At 42.2% G+C, this 26,179-nt stretch overlaps 2 protein-coding genes and 1 long non-coding RNA gene across 6 annotated transcripts in view; 2 read left to right on the top strand and 1 right to left on the bottom strand.

Moving 5' to 3' along the window:
- The window catches only part of kansl3 (KAT8 regulatory NSL complex subunit 3), an 18,502-nt gene extending 8,370 nt beyond the window's left edge, over nucleotides 1-10,132 (top strand). The window contains exons 7-21 of one of the 2 annotated variants that reach the window (XM_032517060.1): nucleotides 131-247; nucleotides 332-430; nucleotides 1,767-1,838; nucleotides 1,965-2,039; nucleotides 2,366-2,523; nucleotides 2,658-2,721; nucleotides 2,918-3,106; nucleotides 4,261-4,417; nucleotides 4,742-4,819; nucleotides 5,625-5,795; nucleotides 6,522-6,609; nucleotides 7,210-7,337; nucleotides 7,923-8,029; nucleotides 8,761-8,959; nucleotides 9,987-10,132. In XM_032517060.1, the coding sequence (XP_032372951.1) occupies nucleotides 131-247; nucleotides 332-430; nucleotides 1,767-1,838; nucleotides 1,965-2,039; nucleotides 2,366-2,523; nucleotides 2,658-2,721; nucleotides 2,918-3,106; nucleotides 4,261-4,417; nucleotides 4,742-4,819; nucleotides 5,625-5,795; nucleotides 6,522-6,609; nucleotides 7,210-7,337; nucleotides 7,923-8,029; nucleotides 8,761-8,959; nucleotides 9,987-10,117 (1,833 nt within the window). In that variant the 3' untranslated portion in view covers nucleotides 10,118-10,132. The remainder of the gene's footprint in view (nucleotides 1-130; nucleotides 248-331; nucleotides 431-1,766; nucleotides 1,839-1,964; nucleotides 2,040-2,365; nucleotides 2,524-2,657; nucleotides 2,722-2,917; nucleotides 3,107-4,260; nucleotides 4,418-4,741; nucleotides 4,820-5,624; nucleotides 5,796-6,521; nucleotides 6,610-7,209; nucleotides 7,338-7,922; nucleotides 8,030-8,760; nucleotides 8,960-9,986) is intronic. The other variant, XM_032517061.1, reaches the window with a different exon arrangement.
- Nucleotides 10,133-15,708: 5,576 nt separating this feature from the next.
- The window catches only part of LOC116690246 (uncharacterized), a 14,422-nt gene continuing 3,951 nt past the window's right edge, over nucleotides 15,709-26,179 (bottom strand). The window contains exons 2-3 of the long non-coding RNA XR_004332208.1: nucleotides 17,838-17,848; nucleotides 15,709-15,840 (exon numbers count right to left, since the gene is read on the bottom strand). This is a non-coding gene — a long non-coding RNA (uncharacterized LOC116690246). The remainder of the gene's footprint in view (nucleotides 15,841-17,837; nucleotides 17,849-26,179) is intronic.
- The window catches only part of bmp1a (bone morphogenetic protein 1a), a 78,127-nt gene continuing 69,321 nt past the window's right edge, over nucleotides 17,374-26,179 (top strand). For 2 of the 3 annotated variants that reach the window (XM_032516991.1, XM_032516990.1), the window contains exon 1: nucleotides 22,155-22,585. In XM_032516991.1, the coding sequence (XP_032372882.1) occupies nucleotides 22,441-22,585 (145 nt within the window). In that variant the 5' untranslated portion in view covers nucleotides 22,155-22,440. Of the gene's footprint in view, nucleotides 17,686-22,154; nucleotides 22,586-26,179 lie in introns of those variants that run through there. The other variant, XM_032516992.1, reaches the window with a different exon arrangement.

The raw sequence follows: 26,179 nt of genomic DNA, 5'->3' as shown, positions 1-26,179 counted from the left end.
GTAAATAAATAAGATGCACAGGTGTATTTCATTGTAACAGAAACCATTTTCACACAACTTACTTTGAGTTTGTTCTTCATGATGTGTAAAAGTTAAAGACCAGATCTCTGTCTGTCTCTCTGTGTTTTAGAGCAAGCTTCCTGGAGCCCCCCTCATCCTAATCGCACCGTCAAGCCCAACCAATCCTGCCCTCTCCACCTCGCGGCGAATGAGATTCTGGCAGTCACAGCTCTCATGTTTGGGAAAGGTCTTAAGTCTTACTAAATTAAATCTATGTTACCAAGATATTTACATCGCAAAAAAGTGCCTAAAATAGCTGTTTCTTCGTCAGGTTATTCCTGTGCACAGCCACGTGAACAGCGGTGCCAACATCGGCATCACACAGTGCTTAGAGCACATGTTGGGCACGGTCAGAGCCAAGGTGATGGAGGTACGAGGATCTGTTTGTATTTGCTGCTTTTGTGACTGTAGTTTCAGAGGGATCATGATAATGTTCTAAGGTAATCCATGTAGTTGATTTGTTTTTAATGTGCACTCACAATAGCATTCATTGCATGGAAAGCGGCCATGTACAAAAGACTCAGGCTGTTTTCATTTAAAAACAAATGTCTTTTGCCATGTTTACGACTCGCTTCCACACTTTTCTGGGGTTTCCGAACACTTAAAACGGAGACGTTTGGAAACCGTTTTGGTTTGGAAACACCAATGCTCGTCAGTCAGTCTTCCGTTAGGTAGCTTGCGTACCTTTCAATAACAGTTCCACCTCGTCCTCGCTCCAAGATAATAAATCTGTGCTCTTACTATTCATAATTGTTTTTCTCCAAAGTATTTTCAATTTATACATCCATGATTTTCAACTGCGGAGTAATGTCAAACAATCTGCTTCCTGTTTACACTGGCGCAGGCATGCCCAGTGTGTGTGTGAAGAATCATGTGACGTGTGTTGTCAGACGTGTTAATATGGATGGAGATTAGTTCTGCTGCTGGAGCTGAAAGTCTTGTGAGGACGGAGATTTGGTTTTGTCTCAAAATGTCGCCTAAAACAAAGAAACGCAGTAGTCTAGAGGCAGTCTCAGACTTTTCTAAATTTCTTAGCCCTTGCAGAGTACTGTTTTTATCTTGTGTGCATTATTAATTGCCAATGCTTAGTATGTTACACATTAAACCCCATACTGACCGACTAGTAGGGGTGGGAGTATCCAGATAGCATCACCATACTTACGCCACCATACGATATTATTGCGATTTTAAACATATTGCAGTAGTCTGTGATATATTGCGATTTATAACCTTTTTTTCCCCCCCAGCTTCTAATTTTTCCCAATTTCAAATGACGTCCCCAAAAAGAAACTTTAATCTAAAAAGAAACATTTCTCTGTTTGTTCATATCACTCCAATGTTATTGCTGCATAATGGGATTGTCAAACAGAAAAACTGACCAACACATATATAATACAAGATCCATACTTTGCGCCCGTGCATTGATACAGTATTGCCACTGAAAATATTGCAAAACTATGTTGTATCGATTTTTTTTTTTCCCCCACCCCTACCTACTAGACTTGTTGTGTTAAAATGTCTTATTGAAATGTATTACCCGAAAAGTAGTCCTGTCTGTGAAGCCTTTTCTTTCAACCTTTCAGTGATCGTGCCTGGGAAAAATAAAACCATGTAGAATACAAATTCTGTTTTGTTTAATGTTGGATTTTGTACATGATGTGTCTAGAGCTGTAATCACCGTTGATTGTTCTAAATTTAACCCCCAGGTTCACAGTCACTTCCCCCACAAACCCATCATCCTGGTCGGCTGGAACACTGGTGCTCTCACCGCTTGTCACGTAAGACTTCTTATAACCAATCGTTGTGATCTCATGTGATGCTTAACAGTTTACAACCTTGGAAAATACTTTTTTCCCCTCCTTTTTAAAGCGTCATTAGTTGATTTACTGACTTAATAATTACAGGTATCCCTTATGGAGTATCTGACTGCTGTGGTGTGTCTCGGCTTCCCCCTGCTAACAGTCAACGGGCCAAGAGGGGTAAGACATTATCTTCCAATGATTTTTTGTTTTTCCTTTTATATATTAATATTTCTTTAATTTCATTCATTCTACTGAGGAAACTGACCTTTATCTTGGTTAGTTGTTAACCCCCCACAACAGGAAACATGTTCAATATCACTAAGTCTTACTTTTGTTGTTTAGAAACAGAGAGATGTGAAAAAAGAAAGGTCTATAACTTGATTGTGATAAAGGAGTTAAGGTTATACAAGAATTATTACACAAAGAGACCAGCCGCCCCAAATATTTTGGGGGGGAAAGAAGTGTCTTAGACGTCGGAGGGTTAATGTGCTCCTGGTTTGCAGGATGTGGACGACCCGCTGCTGGACATGAAGACTCCGGTGTTGTTTGTGGTTGGCCAGAACGCTATGCATTGTAGCATAGAAGGCATGGAGGAGTTCAGAGAGAAGCTAAGGGCCGACAACAGCATGGTGGTGGTGGGAGGATCAGATGACAACCTCAGGTCAGGCCCCGCCCCGCACCGGCGGTTTTACAAGCTGGAAATTGACAAATATAATTTTAAAGTCTTTCTAGCAGTGTAAGGATTTTAATGTCATTGAGTGGTAATGTTAACACTGAGTGGGGTCCTTTTCACAGAATCAATTCAACAAAGATGAAATCAGACGGACTGACGCAGACCATGGTGGACCGCTGCATTCAGGTTGGTCCTTGGTTGGTCAATGCATATATTCAATTTCTCATTGTCCATAAAATATTGATACGGCAGTACTATATTGTTGTCCTCGGTTCGATACGAGAATGGATACGCTGGCGCCAAATATAGGTATTTTCATTAATAAAATATGGCGCCCTGAATAGATTTCCCTGCTCACCTGACATACGTGACTGATCTGCAGGATGAGATAGCGGACTTCTTGTCAGGCGTCCTCACACGGGCAGAGGGCCACAGCCATGGCTCGGGGGAGATGAGGGACCTGGACACGGAGAAGAAAAAACGGCCTCGGCGGGAGCTTCCCTTTGACGTGGAGAGAGGACGGCCTTCCTCCCCTGCACTCAGAGTTCCCATTTCACCATCAGGTTCAGAGGTCAGTAACAGAGGCTTCAGTTACCGACATTTCACGAATGGTTAGAAGCGTCACTTTGTTTCAGCCTTTATATGACCAGGGCTGCATCGGATTATCAGGGCCTCACAAAATCTGCCGACGCAGAAATCCACAGAATTCTTTACAGATTTGTTGCAGATTTTAGACAAATTAAAAACAAAACAAAAATTAAAATGAAACTTGAAATGCTATGTCCACCCCAAGCAGAACAACAGTATGTTAATTTCCACAGATGTTCCTTTTGGAAGACCGCTGAAAAAACTGTAATTAAAAAAACAAAACAAAAAACAAAACAAAAAAAACGGCAGACTCTGGGGCTGATGATTATTAATTTTCTATGAGAACACTTTAAAAAATAATGCTTAATTTTTCTGCTTCTAAATGGAATAATAATTGACGACAGTTGCGTCATGTGTGATGATTGCTCGGTTTGCTTTGTGTCTCTGTCCAGTCAAGAAAAAAAATATGGAAAATAAGAGAAATAGTATTGTTTTGAAAGTCATTGCATCTTTCTTAATCTTTCTCATTTTTGCTGAGTGGGAATAAATGCCAGATATGCCAGATAATGTGAAACTAATCTGCCAGACGGCAGAGTGTTGAAGGTTTTATGACAGCATTTGACTTCCTCCACTCCCTTGAATAACAGAATTAAGGTAATAAATGTGTACTATATTCTTAAGTTTTCATTCTGTAGCCTGCATTTGGGATGAATTCTAACATACAGACCTCCATTAAGCTTGATTGCATATATAGCAGTGTTTGTAATGAGTATTTAAAGCAGTATGTGTATGTTCAATAACTGACACTAGGATTACAAAGATTAATCGATTATTTGTTAACTATCAAATTAATTGCTTACTTTTTTGGTCGTTTGATTGGCTCGAGTCATTGTTTATGCACCTTTTACATGTGAATATGTTCTAGTTTGTTCTTTCCACTGTGACAACAAACTGAATATCTTTGAGTTGTGGACAAAACAAGACATTGAGGACGTCCTCTTGGGCTTTGGGAAACACTGATCCACGTTTTTCACTATTTTCTGGCAACAACTAATCATCATATTAATCACGGCCCAGACTAACTATAATGAATCAGTACTCATCATCAGGTGTTCCTCCTCTTCACTGTGTCCCCAGGATCTGTCTAGTGTCTGTAGCAGTCCCACTTCAAGTCCCAAACCCAAGACGTCTGGTCTGTCTCCAGCGCAGAAGTCCAGTCTGATCACAGCCACGCAGCTCCTAAAGACCCACATGCAGCGCTCCGGCACAGTACTCACTCACAAGCAGGCTCAAGGTTAGTTCAACTCCGGAAACTTAAAAAACTAACAAACAAACACACACGCACACACACAGTACGCAGACACATTCACCTAAACGAGCGCAGTGATCCTTGGAGCTCTTATTCACCTCAACTTCTGCTGAATTTTGCAAAAGCTGTGCGAGCTGAACAGACGGAGTGCAATGTGAAAATGATTGCAACTAAAAATGTTCAAGAGATTATCATGTCAATACATCTGAAAGGGCGAGATGGAACGTGACTGAAATACTCTCCTCTCATCCTCTTGTCTCTTCTCTTCCTACAACTTTCTTTTCCGGCCTTTTCCCCGATTCATTCCAGCTCAGTTTGCTGCTTTTATGAAACAAAACATGCTTGTGAGGAAAAATCTTCCTCCCGGCAGCCCTCCTTGCATTTTTGGTAAGTGTCTATCCTTCTTCCTTTCTCTTTCCTCTTTGTCTCTTCACTTCTTTTCTCCTTTCCATTGCCCTAACTTTATACATAATGAATGTCACACACCGAAACGCCGCACCGGCGCCTCACTAAACATCCAATGTAATGCTTTGAATTTTACATTGCTCAAACTCAGTATAATACGTTTTATATAGCTAACATTTTTAAGATTTAATAACATTGGTGGGTTGGTAGGGATACAAAAGAACAAAACAGCCCAGGTTCAAGCCCCCTCAGCAGTCTGGTAAATACGTAAGGGGGAAAGTGTAGAGCGAGTGGGCCATTATTGCAAATTAAACCCCATCGGGTCTAGTCAGGGCCTTGCCTCACCCTGAAGGGTTTTAATTCGCAATAATGACCCACTTACTCTACATTATCCTGCTTAACACATGGCTACTTACTAAAGAAATCAATACGTTTACACAAAATACTAATTAAAAATTATTGTATATATACGTTCCTCCAGAGTCTATGATCAGAACTGTGTCAATAGCAGTGGTCTATTCAGAAATAAAAGAATAGAACGTTGTAATTGACCATTCAGAAATGGGTATTAAACCAAAGTGTGTAAAACTGTCGTTCTGTGTCTGGTGTCTATGTGTGTGTGTGTGTGTGTGTGTGGTGTGTGTGTGTGTGTGTGTGTGTGTGTGTGTGTGGTGTGTGTGTGTGTGGTGTGTGTGTGTGTGTGTGTGTGTGTGTGTGTGTGGTGGTGTGTTGGGTGTGTGTTGTGTGTGTGTGTGTGTGTGGTGTGTGTGTGTGTGTGGGGGTGCAGTGCCAGTGACCAGTGATCAGATGGAGGGCTGGACAGAGATGAACGCGGCCCCATGGCAAGAGGAGGCAGGCGCCGAACCCACACCAAGCAAAGCCTCCAAGAGAGCCAAGATCAAGGTCACCATTGTTTCCCAGAGCGAGTCAGCAGGGGGCACCATGAGCTCCGCAGCACGCAAGGTACAAAACCTGGTGTCTTGACCTCCTTACTTGCAAATGAGGCAAGAGCTGTGTCCCAATTCAGGGGCTGCAGCCTTTGCAGGCCACAGCTTTCGAAGTTTACCTCGGCCTCAGTCATCCAAGCCCACGAAGGTCGAACAGGGCAGTCTCCGAAATGAGACGGTCTGGTTTGCAGATCATTTCCTGTATGTGTCGAAGCACAGCTCATTTCCTCTAAGGGGTTAAGCCAGCCTCCACGAAGCGTAGCCCCTATGGCACCATTTTGATGCTACCTATCACTCTCACGCCGTTAGCATCCCATTGACTGCCATTCATTATGAAATGGGTCAGCCTGTCTCGCTGGTGTGACGCAATCGCCTCCTAAGGCTGCCGCCCTGAATTGGGACATAGCTCACATCTACAGTGGGGCTCGAAAGTTTGGGCACCCCAGGTAAAGATTTGTATTAATGTGCATAAAGATGCCATTTTTTTGTTCTCTGTTATTTTGAAAATGTAAATGACATATAATATGAATGTCTAATCTGTCATTTGATGCCTTTTGGAGATTCTTCCATCTTTTTTTGGCTTCTTTATGCACATTAGTACAAATTTTCACCTGGGGTGCCCACACTTTCGAGCCCCACTGTACACTTTGTTTTCCTTTTTAATAAATCGAGCGTTGATCATTGCATCATTGTATCCCTACTAACCGAGCAACATAATCTGATTCTTTCCCGTGCAGTGGGTGTCTCTGGGAAGCCCTTAACGGTGACAGTGGGACAGACTGTGGCTGGAGCCAAGGAGCTCTCGGGACTTCTCACCTGTCAGCGGTAAGCTAGCCCGCCCGGCTACACACAGGCACATTCAGTATAGAGCGCCTAAGCCCCTAATCACGCCTACACCCATGCCAACGCTCCCACCCGTTTTGGATAAACGTGTGTCTGATGCAGAGGGGTTGATGAGTGGTGTAGTCTAACGTGGCCAAACATCACTTGCTAAGCATAGCTCCTGAGTAGGGTTGGGCATCGTTTTTTTTATTTTAACAATTCTGATTCTACCTTTCGATTCTCGATTCCGATTCTATGAGGGGTGGAGTTGATACGGCTCACATGCTTATTTCACAGAAAAGAGCATTTATTTTTGATTCAGTGGTGATTTACAGCTTTACCGCTTTTTCTACGTGAAATAGAGCCACACTAGAGCGCTGTGGCTGTACGGTGGCCACCAAAACTGGCACCCTTTTAAATTTGGAACCTCTGATTGGGTTTGAAACCACATTTTCCAAACAATTCCAATAAAAAAAGAAACGGTTCCATTTAAATTGTGATTTTATTTTATTTTTATTTTATATAAACGGTTCACCAAGTTGGAACCGGATCTCGATGCCCAATCCTACTCCTGAGTAGATTGGTGGTTGTTTGTCACTGCAGGTCTGGTAGTCTCTCAGAGGTATCTGGTGCCCTGTCCCCAGGCTCCAGCTCATTCAACAGCGTGCAGCCTTGCATGGTATCAGGGTCGTCCACACCAGTCCTGGCGCAAGCTCCGGCTACTGCCCAAGGTATCTCTGTCCTGTCCTGCCCCGCCCTGCACGTCTGTTTTGCACTCTCAACTGTGCAGCTACAGTGACCTCAGCAACACTGTGCAGTTCTAACCACTTTGTAGATTGAGATTAACGCTTTGACACTGGATGAGAAACAGTGTGTGGGGACAACATATTTAAGCAAACCTCATCATTGATCACCTCTTGCGCCATTGCTGTATGTGACTGTCCCGAACCTAACCCTTTTGGACATTCATATGGTGTGTTTGTGTCTTTGTGTGTGTGTGTGTCCATCTAGTTTAGGCCTGTTTGGGCTGATTGGGTAGGAGCAGTTAGTTGAAACGAAACTCCCGCACACTGTCTAACTTGCAAAGATAAATTTCATTTTAGTAAGATATTTTGTCTCGGCATAACCAACCCTGGGAACATAGTTGCTCTCGCTATTTGTAAGTTAGACAGTGTGCGGGAGTTTCTTTGCAACTTTTGACCTACTCGTCCCCCTCCTACACACCTGTCTCATGCAATAAATAGTAAAAGGGTTGTTGTGAATATTTGCCCTAATTTTCAGCTGCAATGGTTCACTTTCTTTGTATTTGTGTGCAGCGTCTTCCGCCAGCAGTCTGCTACAAGGCCTAAGTTTCAGTCTTCAGGAGATCGTCACCAGAGCTCCTAGCTTGCCCTCCACAGCAGTCGGTACAGGCAGCACCCAGGTACCGCTTGGCTACATTGCATAGAAGTTTGAATGCCCACAATGAAGGTTTTGCTTGTTTTAAAGTCCATTTACAAGGAGTTACCTAAACTATACTGATGGCCATTCCCAAGGTATCAAGAAACTTTATTTATAAAGCACTTTTTGTATCAGAAATGGGCTTTACATGGTTGAACCTGGGTTAGAACATTTCAGGACCAAAATCAGGCAAAAACAATAATAAATTATTTGCATTGCGCCTTTAAAAAAAGAAAAAACAAAAGCGCATATTAATCAATACACATGCACATCTATACAAATATTGATATATGACGCTAGATATTGTCTTGAATTTAGGATACATTGATATGTCACCAGTGTTGTCTTTTCCTGATTTTACAGGCTGCATTACAGTGAAGTGATTTACTGAACTTATCTGACTTTTCTAGCTGTTCTATTACTGATGATTACGTATTAAGAATGTTATTGAGGAACTGTTTAGTGGGAGCACCAATAGTCAACTAAACAAAATAGCTATTTGGTCAAAAATACCGCGCCATTTGATTTTCTCCATGTCGCCCAGCCCTAGCGTGACGTGACGAAACGCGCTACCCCCATTCAAAACGTATGGAAAGAACTGCGTTTTTACGTTTTCTGACGGCCACCGCCGTGCGTGCATGTGCGCGCGCGCTCAGTCTGCTGCTGTATATGACGAGACGTTAAACGTGTGTTTGTCTTCTTCTCCACCCTCAGGCGGTGTGTGGCAGGCCCCAGGGTCAGGTCCTGAGCTCTGCCGCTACCAGCAGCAGCACTCTGGTCCGGGCGATGCCTGTGGTCACCACAGGGGGAGTGGCTAAAACCACTGCCATCCACCAGCTGCTCACTAACGGCGGGCTCGCCAAACTTGCCAGCAGCTTGCCCGGCTTGGCGCACATCACCAATCAGACCGCTGGTATGTCTCGAACTGCCAAAACACGACGGCCACGTTGACTTCTCAGAGCTCGTTCTTCCTTTTTCGTTTTGGAAAACACAGGTTCAGGACGTCTGTAGGCCAGGGAGGACTGCCGAAGTAGAGGACAGCTCTGTCGACGTGTGTGTGTGTGTGTGTGTGTGTGGGTGTGTAAGTAGGGTGTGTGTGTATGTGCATGTGTGTGTGCGTAGAAGGTTTGCCTGGAAGAAGCTGACCGTTATGAGGTTGCGGAGTCAGTCGCGTGAATATAGGCTGCGGCATCGGAGGGCAGATCAGTGCCGTAGGACATGCTTTGATTCCATGTTCAGAAAGAGCTGTATGGGAAAATTAAGATAACAATTTTGAGTTCCCCACTGGTGATTCGCACATAATGTTTATGTAGATATGGATGCAAGTGTGAAATAAATATAATTGTACAAAACCATTTTGATACAGAAGAATTGTGAATTAAGTTAAAACTAATGTGGAATGACCAACTTGAATATTCAAAAGTTCAAACCAGACTGCTTTTTATGTCAGATTTGTTTGTTAGAGCTGTCACTTCATGTGTGTGTTTATTTTGTCTGCCTCTTCATGTAGAAACATTTTGTAAACCCTTCCATTAAATCACCTGCTTCTAATATCCCGACCTCTTGCAGAGACATGTTGGAAAGCAATAACATTAGCACATGGCATTACTCAAGCTCTGTTCCTGTTGCTACAATAAAGACTGGAATCAAACTCACGTTTCCATTGCTCCTTTTGCTCCTTTTTGTTTTCTTTGTCTTTCAGTGTGAGTCAGTTTTACTTCTCACCCCCTCTCGTCTAAACTAAAAACTCCAAAATTGCTTTTACTTCTCATTATGTTCATTTCTCAACAGCCTGCTGTTGTTTTAATTTGCTAACCTGATCCCAAAGAAAAAAAGGCATTGACGTGTTTGACAACTTTTTGTTATTCCTAGGTGACCTTTGGGGGTTAGCACGTCTGGCTGTTAGTGCTGACTGAGTAGTTCTGTTTGTGTGTCAGTAGGGCAGAAAGCCCCCCCCTCGATAGCGGTGACGCTGCAACGAGCACAGCCGAGTAGAGCGGGATCTCTCAGCCCAGCTGGGGAGGTTGTGATGCCGCCTCGCCCCCTCGAGCCTAAGGTGTGTCTCATTTAAGCATCTGCTGGCTCCTGATTTTCTCACAATTTGACTTAGAGCTCTTTATTTGGTTACTTATTATATCCATTGTGATAGCATGTCGTGGTGATTCATGCAACATCTGTCTTTTTACACTGCCCGCACTCTTATCCATACAACCCAAGGCAGTTTATCTTTATAATTTTGCCAAACACAACCATATGTAGCATAATAAATAATGAATGATTAATGACCTGCCCTAATTGGTAATCCTTAACCCAATTTAACATGGTGTTTTGTATCTTAATCTTCATTTTAAATTGCATAAAGTTTTTAAGTGTGTAAACAAAGGACCACTGCTATAGTTCCTTATTGTCAGGGCGAACACAGAATTTTCCACAGATTTAAAATAAATTAAATGAAATAAAACTCAATGTTAACACATCTCTACACCAGGCAGAATAAAACAGTTTCTGAAAAACAACAATTTCTGCTGTTTTTCCTTCAGGACCACTGTTGAAGATTTAAAAATAAAAAAGAAATTGCTAATTTTTTGGGTCTGCTTAATGTTTGGAATGCCACTAGGAGACTTTTAATTTAATAAATCAAATACCTTGTTTTATAAAACTGCTGTAGTCACAGATGCCCCGTTATTTTAGAGGCAGACGTATTTTGACAGATTTGTTTAAGATATTGTAACGGACTGTTAATTCTGCAGGTTAATGTCCTCGTGTTAATGTTAAATGTTAAGAGTATCACTGTTTATATACAGTAGTTTAGGCCAGGTTAGAGATGTTGGGTTAAACTCTGAGATTTCCGCCTATCAGTTAAGTAAACGTGAGTTTAGAGGCTCTGAACCCTGAGCCGCGGGAGATCGTACACCTGTAGCTCTATTTGGCTTAGACCCTTAATATTAATAAACATACAGTCTATGGCTGAGAGAATAGACCGTTAATATTAATAAATATACAGTCTATGGCTGAGAGAATAGACCGTTAATATTAATAAACATACAGTCTATGGCTGAGAGCATAGACCCTTAATATTAATAAACATAGTCTATGGCTGAGAGCATAGGCCGTTAATATTAATAAATATACAGTCTATGACTGAGAACATAGACCGTTAATATTAATAAATATACAGTCTATGACTGAGAGAGTAGACCCTAATATTAATAAAAATACAGTCTATGGCGAGAGCATAACCCTTAATATAATAACAATCAGTCTATGGCTGAGAGCACAGACGTACAAAAACATACAAGTCTATGGGAGAGAGCGACTCATGATCACATGTGATAAGTGAGGTAGCACCTCTATAAACAAAGTATGGCTGAGAGCAGGGCCGTTAATATTAATAATATACAGTCTATGACTGAGAGCGTAGACCCTTAATATTAATAAACATACAGTCTATAACTGAGAGCATGGGCCGTTAATACTAATAAATATACAGTCTATGGCTGAGAGCATAGACCCTTAATATTAATAAACATACAGTCTATGGATGAGAGCATAGACCCTTAATATTAATAAACATACAGTCTATGGCTGAGAGCTAAGGGGGGGTATTGTTATGTCCTGCAGAAAGAGAAGGGGTGTGTAGAGAGACGGAGCGCGCGGGTGGCTATTAATATCAGGTAACGTTTGTTGACTTAATTGTTTTAATTAAAGTCATCATTATTTTGGCGTTAGTTATGGCCCACAGTAGCCTGTATTCAGGCCAGTAATAAAACTTACAGTACACTGGCTATACTGTCCCACAGGCTGAGGGACGTTCCCATATTTTGACTTATAACGGATAGAAACAAGTTTGGAATAATGTTAAGGCTTGCTACACATAATATCATTTCATTTTATCAGCCGTGGAGAGTAACTCTGCCTGTAGTGGAATGACTTTGAATGACAACCGTGTCTTTTGTTCTGACCATTTGTTCAATAAGTTGCAGTTTTACAAACTAGAAAGTGAACAACTTAAGCTTGACGCACGTGTTACGCATCTATAGCGTCTCACGCTCATCTCAGTAAGATAGCAGGCGTACACAACACAAAACGTCCGTGTAGGTTGCTTCAAAACAAAAGCACTTCCTGTGACGGTTCGCAGTAAAACTAAATTCCCGTTAAACAAATAAGGTTATGTAACGTTTAATATATCAGTTATAATTGTGTTTTAATCACTGCAGGAATTGACACAACATTACCTGAAGCGTTGTAGTAAGCTAGCTAGCTAGCTGGCTATCGGCTGCACTAATTCACATTAAACCGAACATTTCCGTTGACGGTGAATGGCTACTTTGGGATTATTTAAATTGACCTTTGTCTTCATTCATCTCGTTTTCCTTTTTTTGCACAGCCGCTGCACGTTGACACACCTGTAAATTAACGTTAAACATGTTTTAATGTAGCTAGGTAAGCTAACACATTAGCATCACCACGTTGGGACGCCACTCGCTGATAAATTAGCCGGACTTCTTTCAGCGGAGTGATCGATGTCTGTCCTCCAGAGTGAACAGAGCTGTGTCTATGGCAAAGGTGTGTTACACTTATTCTACATTAGAATTCAACCAAGCCATGTAATAAATAACTTCATTATATGTTCTGGAGTGTGAGTTAACCCTCATGTTGTCCTCAGGTCAAATTGACCCGTTTTCCTATATCAATGTTCTTTTTAACTACCCCAAATAACATGATTGATTCCACACAACGCTAGTTTCATTAATTCAATTTTATAGCAATGCATTTGAAAGTGGTTTCCAAATAGTACTGAGTAAAAGTTGACATATTCCAGTCTGTGATTATCCATCAACATACATTCCTTTAATTTTAGTCTAAAAAATATTCCTAATTTCTGCTTTTCTAACTCAAACATTAGTTTTAATTTCCAAATAATTAGGTTTATAGAACATAAATTCCAAAAGTAACTGCAAACCAAAAGTTAATAAGTTAGTTTTACGTAGTGTTGAAAATGTCAAAAAAAAGTGACAAACATTGAAAAAAAAGTGTCAAAACTGTTGAAAAATGGGACAAAAATGTAAGAAAAAGTTAAAAACATTGATAAAAAAGCCTCAACAAAAGTGTTGATTTTCAGTAAGACAACACAAGGGTTAATAATTAATTTAAGCGAGTAATAGACCATGCAGTTGCGTAATCTGTCTTCATTTCAGATGGACAAAGGTCAGTTTAAAATCCGATTGGTCATTGAGTCCGATTCAACATGTCGACGATTACGTCCTGCTGGGCCTTGTAATGCCGCACAGTGCCCTGCTATGCCATGAACTACTTCAAAGAAGACTATAAACTACTAGAGCCTGGGTCTGGGCCTGGGCCTGGGCCTGGGTCTGGGTCTGGGTCTGTCCCAGGTTTCTTCCTCTCCACTGTCGCCTTGTTGCTTGCTCTGGAGGAAACTACTAGAACTGCTGGGTCCTTGTAAATTTCTGGAGTGTGGTCTAGACCTGCTCTATCTGTAAAGTGTCTCGAGATAACTCTTGTTATAAATTGATACTATAAATAAAATTGAATTGAACTGAATGTCAAATCGGCCGAAATGAAAGCCGACGGCTCCTCCGACGGACAACGGCACCGAACAGACTCGCGTCGCTGACCTCGTCAGACTGTCCGACGGCCGATAATCGGGTCGGTGTGTCAGCGCCTTGGCGAAGACATTTGGAGAACAAGACATGAAACAGGACGTCGGTTCTACAGGAGGATTCCTTCCCTCGGCAAATATTGGGGTTTTCCCCAAATGATGGACAGATTTTTAGGCATTGTATTAAATCAAATGGCTTGAAAAACAGGGCCCATAGCTGCCGTAAATGGAGCGCGCCCCCGGATCCCGCCTAGGTTTGGGCTGAGCTAGGAAAGTTGATCAGATCTGGCTCCGGCCCCGGTCTCCGTGCTGCAGTCTGTGCTCTCTTCTCACACCTTTAACATATAAAACATGATTACACGTTATCCTCAAGGCAGGAAATCAAATCGTGTGAGGAATCAGATCTCTACGGCATCCGGCCTGGACTGGTAATCCCGCTGGACACCCCACAGAAGGACAGTCCTGTCCAGACCCTACACCTACAACTCAACAACACTCTTGTATCTCATTTATTATCAACAGCCCAGAAAATATGAATCCATCAGTGGGCAACTGTTCAATCGCCTACTTTTTTGATAATCGATTAATCGGTTTTAGTCATTCATTATCTATTTTTTTAACCCTTGTGTTGTCCTTTGTATCACGGGGACTTGTTTAGTTTATTTTACACGTTCAAGTGCAGGATGGGTCTCGGGACCCGGGAGGACCAGGCCACGGTAGCAGAAGAATACGATTGAATGCAGGACGGGTCTCGGGACCCGGGAGGACAAGATGAGGGAAAGTGGGAAACACGTTCGAGAGCAGTGTGGGTCTCGGGACCCGGGAGGACAAGATGAGAGAAAGTGGGAAACACGTTCGAGTGCAGTGTGGGTCTCGGGACCCGGGAGGACAAGATGAGGGAAAGTGGGAAACACGTTCGAGTGCAGTGTGGGTCTCGGGACCCGGGAGGACAAGATGAGGGAAAGTGGGAAACACGTTCGAGTGCAGTGTGGGTCTTGGAACCCGGAGGACGAGATGGGGGGAAGTGGGAAACGCGTTTGAGTACAGGATGGGTCTCTGGGACCCCGAAGGACGAGGCCCCCGCCATTTCACGTGAAATGACCTCACATAATACGAGAGGGTCACAGAGGACCCAAAGCTCAACGCCAGGCCAGTTCGGGTCTCAGTAAGCCAAAAGACAGCACAAGGGTTAGGATTATTTTTTGGGACTTTTCCACCTTTTAATGGACAGGATAGCTAGGTGGGGGCGGGGGGGACATGTAGGAAATCGTCACAGGTTGGACTTGATACATATATATAACGTGTGTGTGTGTGTGTGTGGATATATACATATGTATGTTTGTACGTATATATGCACCTGCTTCCAACTGAACCGACCCGGCCCCGGTTTCAGTAAATTTTTTAATGAAAAATAACAAACATTTCTCTGAAGAAGAAATTCTCTGATTCCGGCTTTTTAAGTGTTTAGTTTCTTCTCTCCTTTTTTTATTTCTTCAAAAACTGAATATCTTTGAGTTGTGGACAAAACAAGACATTTGAGGACGTCGTCTTGGGCTTTGGGAAACACTGATCGACTATTTTTCACCATTTTCTGATATTTTATAGACCAAACATCTAATCGGTCAATGGAAAAAAAAAGAATCAACGATGAATGGCTAGATGCAGCTCTGTGTATACAGGGAGGATTAACAGGATTGTGTGTGTGTGTGTGTGTGTGTGTGTGTGTGTGTGTGTGTGTGTGTGTGTGTGTGTGTGTGTGTGTGTGTGTGTGTGTGTGTGTGTGTGTGTGTGTGTGTGTGTGTGTGTGTGTGTGTGTGTGTGTGTGTGTGTGTGTGTGTGTGTGTGTGTGTGTGTGTGTGTGTGTGTGTGTGTGTGTGGAGCAGTTTAATATCACAACTGGATATTTCTGAATATCTCCATTTTTGTAAAATAACTCAATTTGAATGTCGGCCGTGGCTTCCATGTTTATTACAGTAATTATGTTCACATCATTACAGTGTTTCATCATAATAATTGCCTTTTTGTGTGGCAGTTTTTTTTCCACGGTGACAAACCGCTTCACCATGCGATAGGGCCAAAATATGTTTGATTAAAATCTAAACTTCAACACTAATTTAACGCCTGATTGGTCATGATTACGTGTTTGCAGAAGCTGCGGTTGGCTGGTAAAGATGCTCCCTTAGAAGAAAACGCACCAATCAGAGTATGTTTGTTGTTCCTTAAAGGGAAATTGGTATGCAGCCAGGATTCATACACAAAACACAGAAACACAAGCAGGAGGAGAGTAGAAAGCAAAGCAACATGGACGCCGCTTGCTTGGTCTCCTTTGAGGTGCAGGAAATGAATTCCCCCAAAATCCATAAAGAAATAAACTCCTGCACACTAGGGGAGGGGGTAAAAAATCATAAAACACAGTATCGCGATTTTTTTTGTCCGTGCTCTGGTTTATTGATATTTCTTTAAACCAATCACTGTTGTCTTGGGTGGCGCTAGGCGCCGGACGGAGCTACGGCACCGCTGCAAACTACTCCCAGGAAGGAACTTGGTGGACCGCGTATGTTCAAAATGAGTTTTAGTCGTGCGAGAGAAACCTCCGATTGGACGGATAGTCTAGCTAGTTGTCTGGATTTACCCTGCAGAGTCCTGATGACCAGCTAACCATAGTCCTCTGAAATCCACCGGAGGTTAGAACGCCGACACACGGAAAACCCAAGGCGACGGATATCAGGCCCAAATAAGTGAAATCCGGATTTCACTCCAGATTTTCCAGCAGCAACGGAGCAATCCCGGAAGGGGAACGTCGAGGATATGGACTACTGTAACGTTACCGTCTGCTGCAGTAGCTTCAGGGTCAGGCTTACCATAATAATGAGTGCAGTTTGAGTTGGCTGTCGTTCCAGATCTACTTGAGTGATTCGCATAAGTTAAATGTCATGTTTCCACAGAGAATGGCCGCCAAGCAACTGTGTTGTTGTTGCTAGGTGACTCGCAACACAGTCGGGGTCAATTTAGGACCAAGACGTTACGTTATCCTTGGGCATATGGAAGTTCTTGACCTTTCCTAGTGGGTACATGGCGGATTCCTGCATATCAACGTAGACTACACCACTGGGGGGGGGGGGAGTACTTTCGAACAAAAAGGTTGGGAACCAGGGGCGATGCCAGGATCAGGTCTTTTAAAAAGAAGGTGACACGGAGACAGTGCCTTGCCTTTCTCCCTCTGACTGATTAGGACTCAGCCAAAAGGCGGGAGTCTGGCACAACCTCCTCTGGCCAAAATCATGTTATTGTTAATGGTAATTGTTTGTCCTCTGTTACTAACAGCCAAGTTCATGAACTCTCACTTAAGCTCTAAAATGGATTACATTTTTAATCTTTTTTTTTTTAGGGGTGCTTGAGCCAAAAGGCCCCCATGTTGGGTGCTTTTTACTGCTCAAAATGAAAGGCCATGTCGGCCCGTGTTGACAATAAACAGTTTGTGTTACATTTGTTTCCTCTGAACTATTGAGGCAATCCTTCCCATCAGCACTGTGTCCTCACTTCACTATATCTGGATGTTTTTCTTGGAGCAGCCACATTAAAGAAAAGAAAAACCGCCAGTCCAAATATTGGGTTCTGTGCGTTCAACAACTGCTCTTATTCCAAATATGATGAAGGCGCTTGCTCTCCAGCAGCAGGGTAAATACAGCCCGCTCTTCCCAGCTGACATCCTGTCTTAAATTCCACACGTAGACGCAGTCAGATAAGATAAAGAGACGAGGATGTCTCCTCCCTCTTATATAAGCCTGACTGTGCGTGTAACATAAGCAGGGAGCGAAAAACTGAGCCAGAGAACAGAGCTGAGCTCCCATCATCATCATAATCAGCAGTATAATCAGCAGCATAATCAGCATCAGTGGATATTCAAGCATCCAATCTCCACCACAGTTCTGTTTCTACAGAAGTGAACTGGATGTGTGGAGTCCAGTGAGACTGGAAGGAGTATTTCAACTTACTGAAGCGATGAAGCAATCTTCATGGCAAGAAATTAGCTGTGAGAAATTGAGAAAAATCCGAGTGCATTTTCTCGCCTTTCTGAGAACCTACAGCATGTGGTTGACGTTTTCTAAAGCTAAAGTTGCATTCAAATTAGAAAGGAGCCTAATGTGTAACTAGGACTGTAAGCTTTAACCCTTGTGTTGTCTTAACGTTGACCAATTTAACTTTTTTTCTGGGTCAAAATTCTTCTTAACCCTCTTGTTGTCCTCGGGTCAAATTTGACCCATTTTCAAAAAAGCTGCCATATCAGAAATTTGACTTTTCGTTCAACCAAATTGTCAAAAAAAACCAACTTGGATGGTTCCCTACAACACTCTTCACAAGTAAGATAAATGATCAGTTTACTACTTTCATTGAATTTGGGTTTTTTTCATTCAACTTTATTAGCCTGAATGCCAGCTGAACTTAGCCCCGCCCACAACAGTTGAGGTCGGGAAGTTCATATTCTGACTAGAATCTGAGTATGACCACGTCAGGCTACAATTTTAAAGCATTTGAAAGAAAAAAGCCGACAAAAGAACGTTGATAAAAGTCACAAAAATGTTGTGGGGGAAAAAACAACTAATACGTCAAAAAAGGGCAGGAAAACAAATCCACAAAAACTTTGAAAAAAGTGGGAAAACGTCGGGAAAATCTTCAAAAACGACAAAAAAGTGACAAAAACATGATTGAAAGCGACAACATTTAAAAAGTTGCTATTTTCCATTTTGACCCAGAAAAACAGAATGTTTCCTGGTCGATGGGAAGACAACACAAGGGTTAAACATTTTCATGTTTTTTTTCTATCAATTCTTTTTCGAGTGCTTGAAAATTGAATTAAAACACCTGAATCCAACGAGGTAGTGATCTGATCATTTACTTTACTTGTGAAGAGCGTTGGTTGTGTGGAAACATCCACGTTGAAACCCTAATTTCTCAAATGGAAACATTTTTGAAAAATGAGTCAAATTTGACCCGAGGACAACAGGGGGTTAATAGGATCTGAACATATGCTGGATATTTTAAGGCCTTTATTTTGACAGGACAGCTGAAGACATGAAAGGGGAAAGGAGGGGGGGGGGTCGTAGTCGAAGCCCGGCCCGCTGCATCGAGGAGTAAACCTCTACGAATGTCAACTGAGCTACCCACGCTGTGCAATGGTGATGCCAGTTATATACTTTACATTAATAATAATAATGTATGCTTTATTAATCTTGTTAATTCACACACATGCTAAGTATACATGCACTAAATGGAGAGATGTCGGGGGGGGGGGGGGGCTGCCCGCCCACGGGGGTTTGGTGCCTTGCTCAAGAGCACCTAGGCAGTGCCAGGAGGTGAACTGGCCCCTCTCCAGCTACCAGTCCACCACCAGACTTTGGTCCGTATGGGGACTGCCTACGTTAAGATGAGCTCTCTGCAAGGATGTAACTTTAGTTTAAGAAGTGTGTGGGGGGGGGGCAAAACAGGATCGGGGGTCTATCACCCAAAAAAAAAATATTTCTTTAATGAAACATATAAACAAAATATCAAACAAATTTGAAAGTAGGGGGGACACAAACGGGATTTTAAAATGTGTTGGGGGGGGGTCCCCCTGTCCCTTTAGTGGAAATTACTGTCTGTACACGAGGAACCTGATCCACTATCATGTTTTTTTTTTTGCCAAACTCAGACCATTCCTGCCTTTTTAAGTTTATTTGTAATGTAAGTCCCATAGCTTACGCTGGCCGACTTGCATTACAATAAAAAAAGCCTTAAGGTGCTGTATTAAAGAACGTTGAAATGTGAAAATTAAGGAAGAAAACACAAAAAAGAACAAACGTCCCGACAAGAAAAACAATCAGCGGTCACATGAAGAAGTATCAACATGACAGCTTGAGAGATGAGTGTGTTTTAAAAAGGCCGGTGAGTAAAAATATGTCTTTAGATTTAGAAAAAAAAAAACAGAAATGGAGAGAGCACATGTGCTGGTTCCCCAGATGTGAAGCAGACTCATCTCTCCACGCGATGTTCCGTGAATGTCCAACAGGTGGCGTTCAAAGCACTTGGATTTGCTCGGGACTCCTTAAGTGAGATATGTTTGAGCCCCAGTGGGGAAGTTACAGAGGTCAAGCTCAGTGTGTGTGTGTGTGTGTGTGTGTGTGTGTGTGTGTGTGTGTGTGTAAGTAGTGTGTTGTGTATTTAAGGACAAAAACAGAAAGCAGTTTATACTTTAAGTAAACTGTAAGAAGATAGGGAACATAACAACCCGGAAATGTGTCATTTAAGGAGCCTTCAGCTTCTTTTGAACTTTTATCAACATGTTGAAATCCATGGCGGGGGTCGGATGTTACTAAATACATTTACTCAAGTACTGTACTTAAGTATGTTGAGGTACTTGTACTTGGTCTTCTCTTTTTATGCCACTTTTCTACTTCTACTCCACTACATTTCAGAGAGAAATATTGTACTTTTTACTACATTCATCTGACAGCTTTAGTTACTGTAGTTACTTTACAAATTAAGATTTTTTACACACAAGTTTATAAAATATATTTTTATTATAAATTAAGCTACGTAACAACATAACGGCTTCCAAGTCCAGCTGAAATGATTAGACCATTAAACACACAACTGTTTGGATCGTTTCCAGTTGCTAAAGACAGGATTGTTCTGCATTGAGTACTTTTACTTTCAAAACTTTCATTCAAGATTCAAAATCCTTTATTCATCCCACAATGGGGAAATTCACACTGTTGCAGCAAGGGATGAGAGGAAAAGTGGAAAAGTAGAAGACACACATTAACACACGATAATACATTTAATTAAAGAAAATAAATAGTACATTTTCCTGATGCTACTTACAGACTTTTACTTAAGCAACAAGGCAGGACTTTTACTTGTAACAGAGTATTTTACAGTGTGGTATCAGTACTATTTCTTAAGCGAATCTGAATAGACTACTTCTTCTGCCACTGCTCCATGGGGCCATTTTTTCAGCAAGCTCTTGCCCCAGGGAGCTAAATATGATAACTGCATGTTGCTTGATTTAACATCAAAAGGTAATACCATTAAGGTTTAGAAACAGAAGGATAAAGGCGGCAGCGGAGGAGAATCCACCACTGTTGTTTTTACAAAGACATAACATGCAGTGAACCACGTTATGGTCCCCCAGTCGGGCCTTCGAGGACCCCCGAAGGGCCGACTGGGGAGCATTAAAAAAGCACAGGGGCATCCCCGAGTTATAGGGCATTTTCACCCCCCCCGTGGTAGGGCTGCACAATAAATCACAATTTTATTGAAATCGCAGTATGGATTACTGCAATACCCATTATTTTGGGGTGGTGATGGTGCAGTGGATATGACACGTAGCCTTTGGTGGGGGACCTGGGTTTAATTCCCACTACCATACATCAAGAAATGTGTCCCTGAGCAAGACTCTTAACCCCTAGTTGCTCCAGTGGCGTGTGGCCTCTGGCATATGTAGCAGTTGTAAGTCACTTTGGATAAAAGCGTCAGCTAAATGACACGTCGTGTAATGGTGGGGCCCCATTTTTTGTTAAAGGCAAAATATGTGTCAAGTATTGTGGGGCTGCAGAGACATCCTGGCCTACAAATGGTATCCTACAGACTCAAGAAAAAAATCTTTATTTTGTAGCCTACAGATGCTCGCAAAATAAAAAAATCACACTAGCCTATAAATCATTTTCCTTTTTTTGATTTTAATATTTTTCAATGAAAATGAGAATAATTACACCAAAATGCTCATTCCAACATTGTGACTCCTATCGCAATCACAATATCAGTCAAAATAATCGCAATTAGATAATTTCTTCATATCGTGGAGCCCCACGCCAAGACCCGCCCTTCAATAGCCTTCACACAATACTATTGGCCAGGCGTCCATTTCTTACGTGTACAGGTCCTATCCCCTGACCAATCGCCTGACCCTAGCATGTTAGGGAGTAGCCCTAGCCTACATGTGCAGATGCTAAGGGCGTTAGCAGTCCCACTGACTAAAGAGAAGTTGAAGATAATAGCCTACCCAAAAAAACAAGGTCAAACTTGTCAGTTAAAAGGTTAAAAAAAGCGCAAAAACATGAAAAAAAACGTCAACAATGTCGGAAAAAAGCATTAGAAACGATGACAAGGGCGTCAAAACATAGAGGGGGGGAAATTACAAAAGAAAAACACCTAAACCGTCAAATAAATCTCGAAAAAATGCCTTAAAGTTGAGGGGAAAAGTAAAAAAAGTTAAAAAAAAACAAAAAAAAAAAAAGAAATAAAAGAATTTTCAAAAGTAAAAAAAATCAACCAAAATGTCGAAAATGACAAGAAAAAAAGTTGAAAACAATAGCCTACAATTGCTGGGGTGGCATGGGACGTGTCATAGAACCTAACATTTGAGTAAAAAATCTACAAAAACGTTGAAAAGAACCCGCCAAAACCGTGTGAACCAGATTAGTTGGGGCCGGCCGGCTCGACCTGCGGAGCCGCCAGGTCATCAAAGTTTCCCCGGCAGCAGTCGCCTGGAGCTTGGGCTGGAGGAGAGGAACCACTGCCCCCAGAGCCACGGAGACACCGGAGAGAGGCTGGATTTAAAACCCGCCCTCCGGAGGGATCCCCCCCCCCCCAAAAAACCCTCCCATTTTCTCTCTTTCTCTCACTCACTCTTCTTTCTGTCTCTCTCTCTCTCTCTCTCTCTCTTTGCCTCTCTGTCCCTCTCTCTTCCTTCACCTTTATCCCTCGTCTTTCGCCGTTTTCCCCTCACCACAATAATGGATCTCACGGCGAGATGTCTGTGTCTCCTATCCTGTCTCGGCGTGATCCAGGCGATCGATTTGGAAGCGATCGATCCGGGTTACTATGTGGAGCCCACTGCCACATCAGACCCGATCGACTATAAGGATCCTTGCAAAGCTGGTGAGATGTTTTTTCCCCTTTTCTTTTTCTAGCCCTACGCTGTGTGTGATTCACCTTTTTTTTTTTTTTTAATGTGGAGGTAGGAAAACATGCCACGAATGTGTTTTGTGGAGCCTCCAGAGATCGGCCGGAGAAACGCTTTGTTTTTTTTTTGTTTTTTAGAGATGACAGTAGTGGAGGTAGTTTTTAAAAGGCTCGAGGGAACATTGTGTGCGTTTGTTTTTGCACTGAGTGACATAGTTTGTGCAGTTTGAAACATTTAAAGCACACTCAGGGAGTCGCAGCTTGGGTAACAATCGAGCTCGGACCGAGCGGCTGCAAGGATTGAAAGAATGGGAATTAAAAAAAAAAAAAAAAGGATGAGTGGCTGCATACATTTCTTGAGACTTAAAAAGTTTTGGTTTGAGTGCTTGTGGAAAAGTTACAGCTTGATGTTTGCGGCAAATGCACTTTCTTTTCTTGTATCTTTTTTTTTGTATGTGCTCGTGTAGCTGCTGCAGGCGCTCTGCTGTGCTGTGGAAAAGCCTGAGCTTTTACACCATTTTTGCACTTAGTTAGATTTGTGCTGCTCCCTTTCTGGTTGCTTTTTGTCATTGCATAAATAGTGTTTTTTCCTCTTCTTCTTCTTCTTTTTCTTCTTCTTCCACCGGCTGTTCACACGGCCACTTAAACAAAGTGGAGGAGGGGAGAGATCAGAGTACAGTGGAGCTTAGAAATTATGGACATAATAATTGGGTTGGCTGTTGTCTCATGGCTCAAAGTAGAAATGGGTCTGTTTCTTTTCTGCTGTGGTGAAACCTGCATATTTTCTACCATCATTTGGCAAAGGCATATCTGACTTGTCATTGTAATGTGTGTGTGTGTGTGTGTGTGTGTGTGTGTGTGCTGTGAACTCACTGTCTTGCCAAATCCCTTTGGGGGAGTTTGAACAGATTGTGTTTTCCATCTGGTGAAAGTATTCAGGTTACAGAAACAGAGAGTTGGCGTCGCTCATGATGACCTCTAAAGTTCTGGAAGTGCCTTCCGATTTTTTTGCATTTGACATTTTCTGATGTGGCAGCGGATTTATTAAGCACCCCCCCCCCCCCCCCCCCCCCCCCCCCCCCCCCCCCCAACACACAGCTACACCCCCAGCTATCTGTATTCCCCTGAAAAGAAGAGTAGAGTGTGAAGGGGGGAGATGTAAAGATGGGGCTTCACATAAACATGACCAGTGGTGGAATGTAACTAAGAACATTTACTCAAGTGCTGTACTTAAGTCCAAATGTTGAGGTACTTGTACTTCACTTGAGTCTTTTCTATTCGTGCCACTTTCTACTTCTGCTCTGCTACATTTCAAAGAAAAATGTTTCACTTTTTACTCTACTGCATTCATCTGACAGCTTGCACACAAAACACGTGTACTTTATCAAATTTGATGTTTGATTGACAGATAGTGATAGTTAGATTGTGAAGGTTTTTTTTTCCCTGCATTGAGTACTTTTACTTTGAATACTTTATGTACATTTTACTGACGGTACATCATTTTACTAGAATGATATTTACACTGCAGGACTCTTACTTGTGATAGAGTGTTTTTACAGTGTGGTGTTAGTACTTTTACTGAAGTAAAGGATCGGGAAAAATACCTCTTCCACTGCACGTGACAAAGGCCAAATGTCAAAATGAGTTCTAATGTACGAGTCGGTGAAGATGTTGCTTCCTGTTTTTGCTTCACTGTTTAATTTGAGTCATCCGAGTGCGCACAGCACATTGTTTTTGCACCACTTGTATGGACCGATGACTCCTTTTTAAGACCGAAGGGTAAACTACCCAAGGGTCGATGATACAGTGTTGATATTTCAAGTGATTTTTTTTTTCCTCCCCCCCCCCGCTTATTCCAAGAAGTCGTTGGGATTTCCCTGGATATGTGTCATCAGGACGTTCCCGCTTGATAATCCCCAGTGGATTGGTATTCATCTTGTTGTGGGTGTTCGGGAGCGATGTTGTCATTATTAGTAATCCGGGTGTAGGTGTCATTTAGATGGAGTTTGTTTATGGTTTCCTCACAGGTGGATGGGAGACGGTCACAAACAGTGCAAACTCATTTAACCCTTTGGTTGTCCTCCCGGGTCAAAAACGGACAAAGATTTGACCTTTGTGTCCCTTTTTCAGACTTTTTCTTTTAGTTTTCACTAACACCACCTTATTAGTTTTACACTATTTTTTTGAATTCATGGTCAAAAACCCTCATTTATATAGAATTCTACCTATATTTGAGTTAAAAAAGCAGAAATTATGAATTATTTTGACTGATAGTTAAGATCAGAGGAAGGAAAGTGATCAATTGTATTTGCAAAGAGCGTTGGAAGGAATCCAATCCATTGTTTTGTGGTAATTTGGTTAAAAAGAAATCCATATTTCAAGTATAGACATTTTTGAAAGGGGTCAAAAGGACAACCGGAGGGTTAACCCGTACTGTTTCCAGCTCGTCCAACATCCGCAGCATGTCCAAGATGTCTCAGCTCCCCCATCTGCTCCTCATCCGGTCTACAAGATACTTTTCACTACACATAGCTCCATACTAGCAGATCTTTAGAGCTGGGTATCGCCGCTGATTTCCTGAATCTAATTCAATTCCGATAAAAGACCTAGATTTGATTTCTGATTCGATATTAATATGATTAGGGATAATTCACTTGCAATACCAATTTTGCTTCCATATGAAAGAGATTCTGAGAGAACTAATGCTGTGAGTAGTACAAGGGACCCTCTAACCTGCTGCATAAATAAAAATAATAATAATAATAATAATGATGTGACTTTTAGAATTAACGCCCAACGCAATTTAACATGAACACACCACAGCAGTCAACACAATAAGGTGCAACTTTACAGACTCTACAGTCAGAAAAAAACAGAAAAAAAATTGCAGTGGGTGGTAAACCCGAAGCCATACATGCGTGAAAATGGCCATGCCTAACTTTAGAGCGTTATTTAGCATGACATGGTTCGTTAGATCATCTGGTTGCATATGGTCTGTTTTAACTGAAGTACACTTCCAGGATATTTACCTAACATCCGGCGTGTGGGCTCCCTCCACTTCCGTTCTCCGTGTGTTGCCGTTCTCAAAATCCCTTCGCTACGGGAACCAACAACATTGGTCCTGTGTCCGTCTGTCTGTGTGTGTGTGTGTGTGTGTGTGTCTGGGTGTGTGTGTGTGTGTCTGTGTGTCTGTTTCTGCTACGTGTTGTTTTGTCCCCCTTCCTCCCGCTTTTCCTCTCCGTGTTATTGTGGCCCGGGTGCGCGTTCCTATGTCCCAGTCTGGTGTTTGTAGCTGTTTGTGAATATCGTGTTTCCTATGCTATGTTTTCTTAATGTAAAAAAATAGGAAAATAAATTGATTAAAAAAAAAGAAAATCCCTTTGCTACGGGAAACAACAACAAACTTCGAGCTACACGCTGCAAATGGAAAGTTTTTAAGAAAATTTGGATGGTGCAACACGTCGGCCTGGTCGGTTCTTTCAGGGAATGATTGTAAAGATTTAATAAGAATATGTTTAGGGTGTTTCCTCTCTAACTGGGACGTTTTGGGGCCGATTGGTGGGATTGCTG

Source organism: Etheostoma spectabile, chromosome 5, assembly GCF_008692095.1.
Source record: "Etheostoma spectabile isolate EspeVRDwgs_2016 chromosome 5, UIUC_Espe_1.0, whole genome shotgun sequence".
Lineage (NCBI taxonomy): Eukaryota > Metazoa > Chordata > Actinopteri > Perciformes > Percidae > Etheostoma > Etheostoma spectabile.
This window is presented reverse-complemented; position numbering and strand designations above follow the sequence as displayed.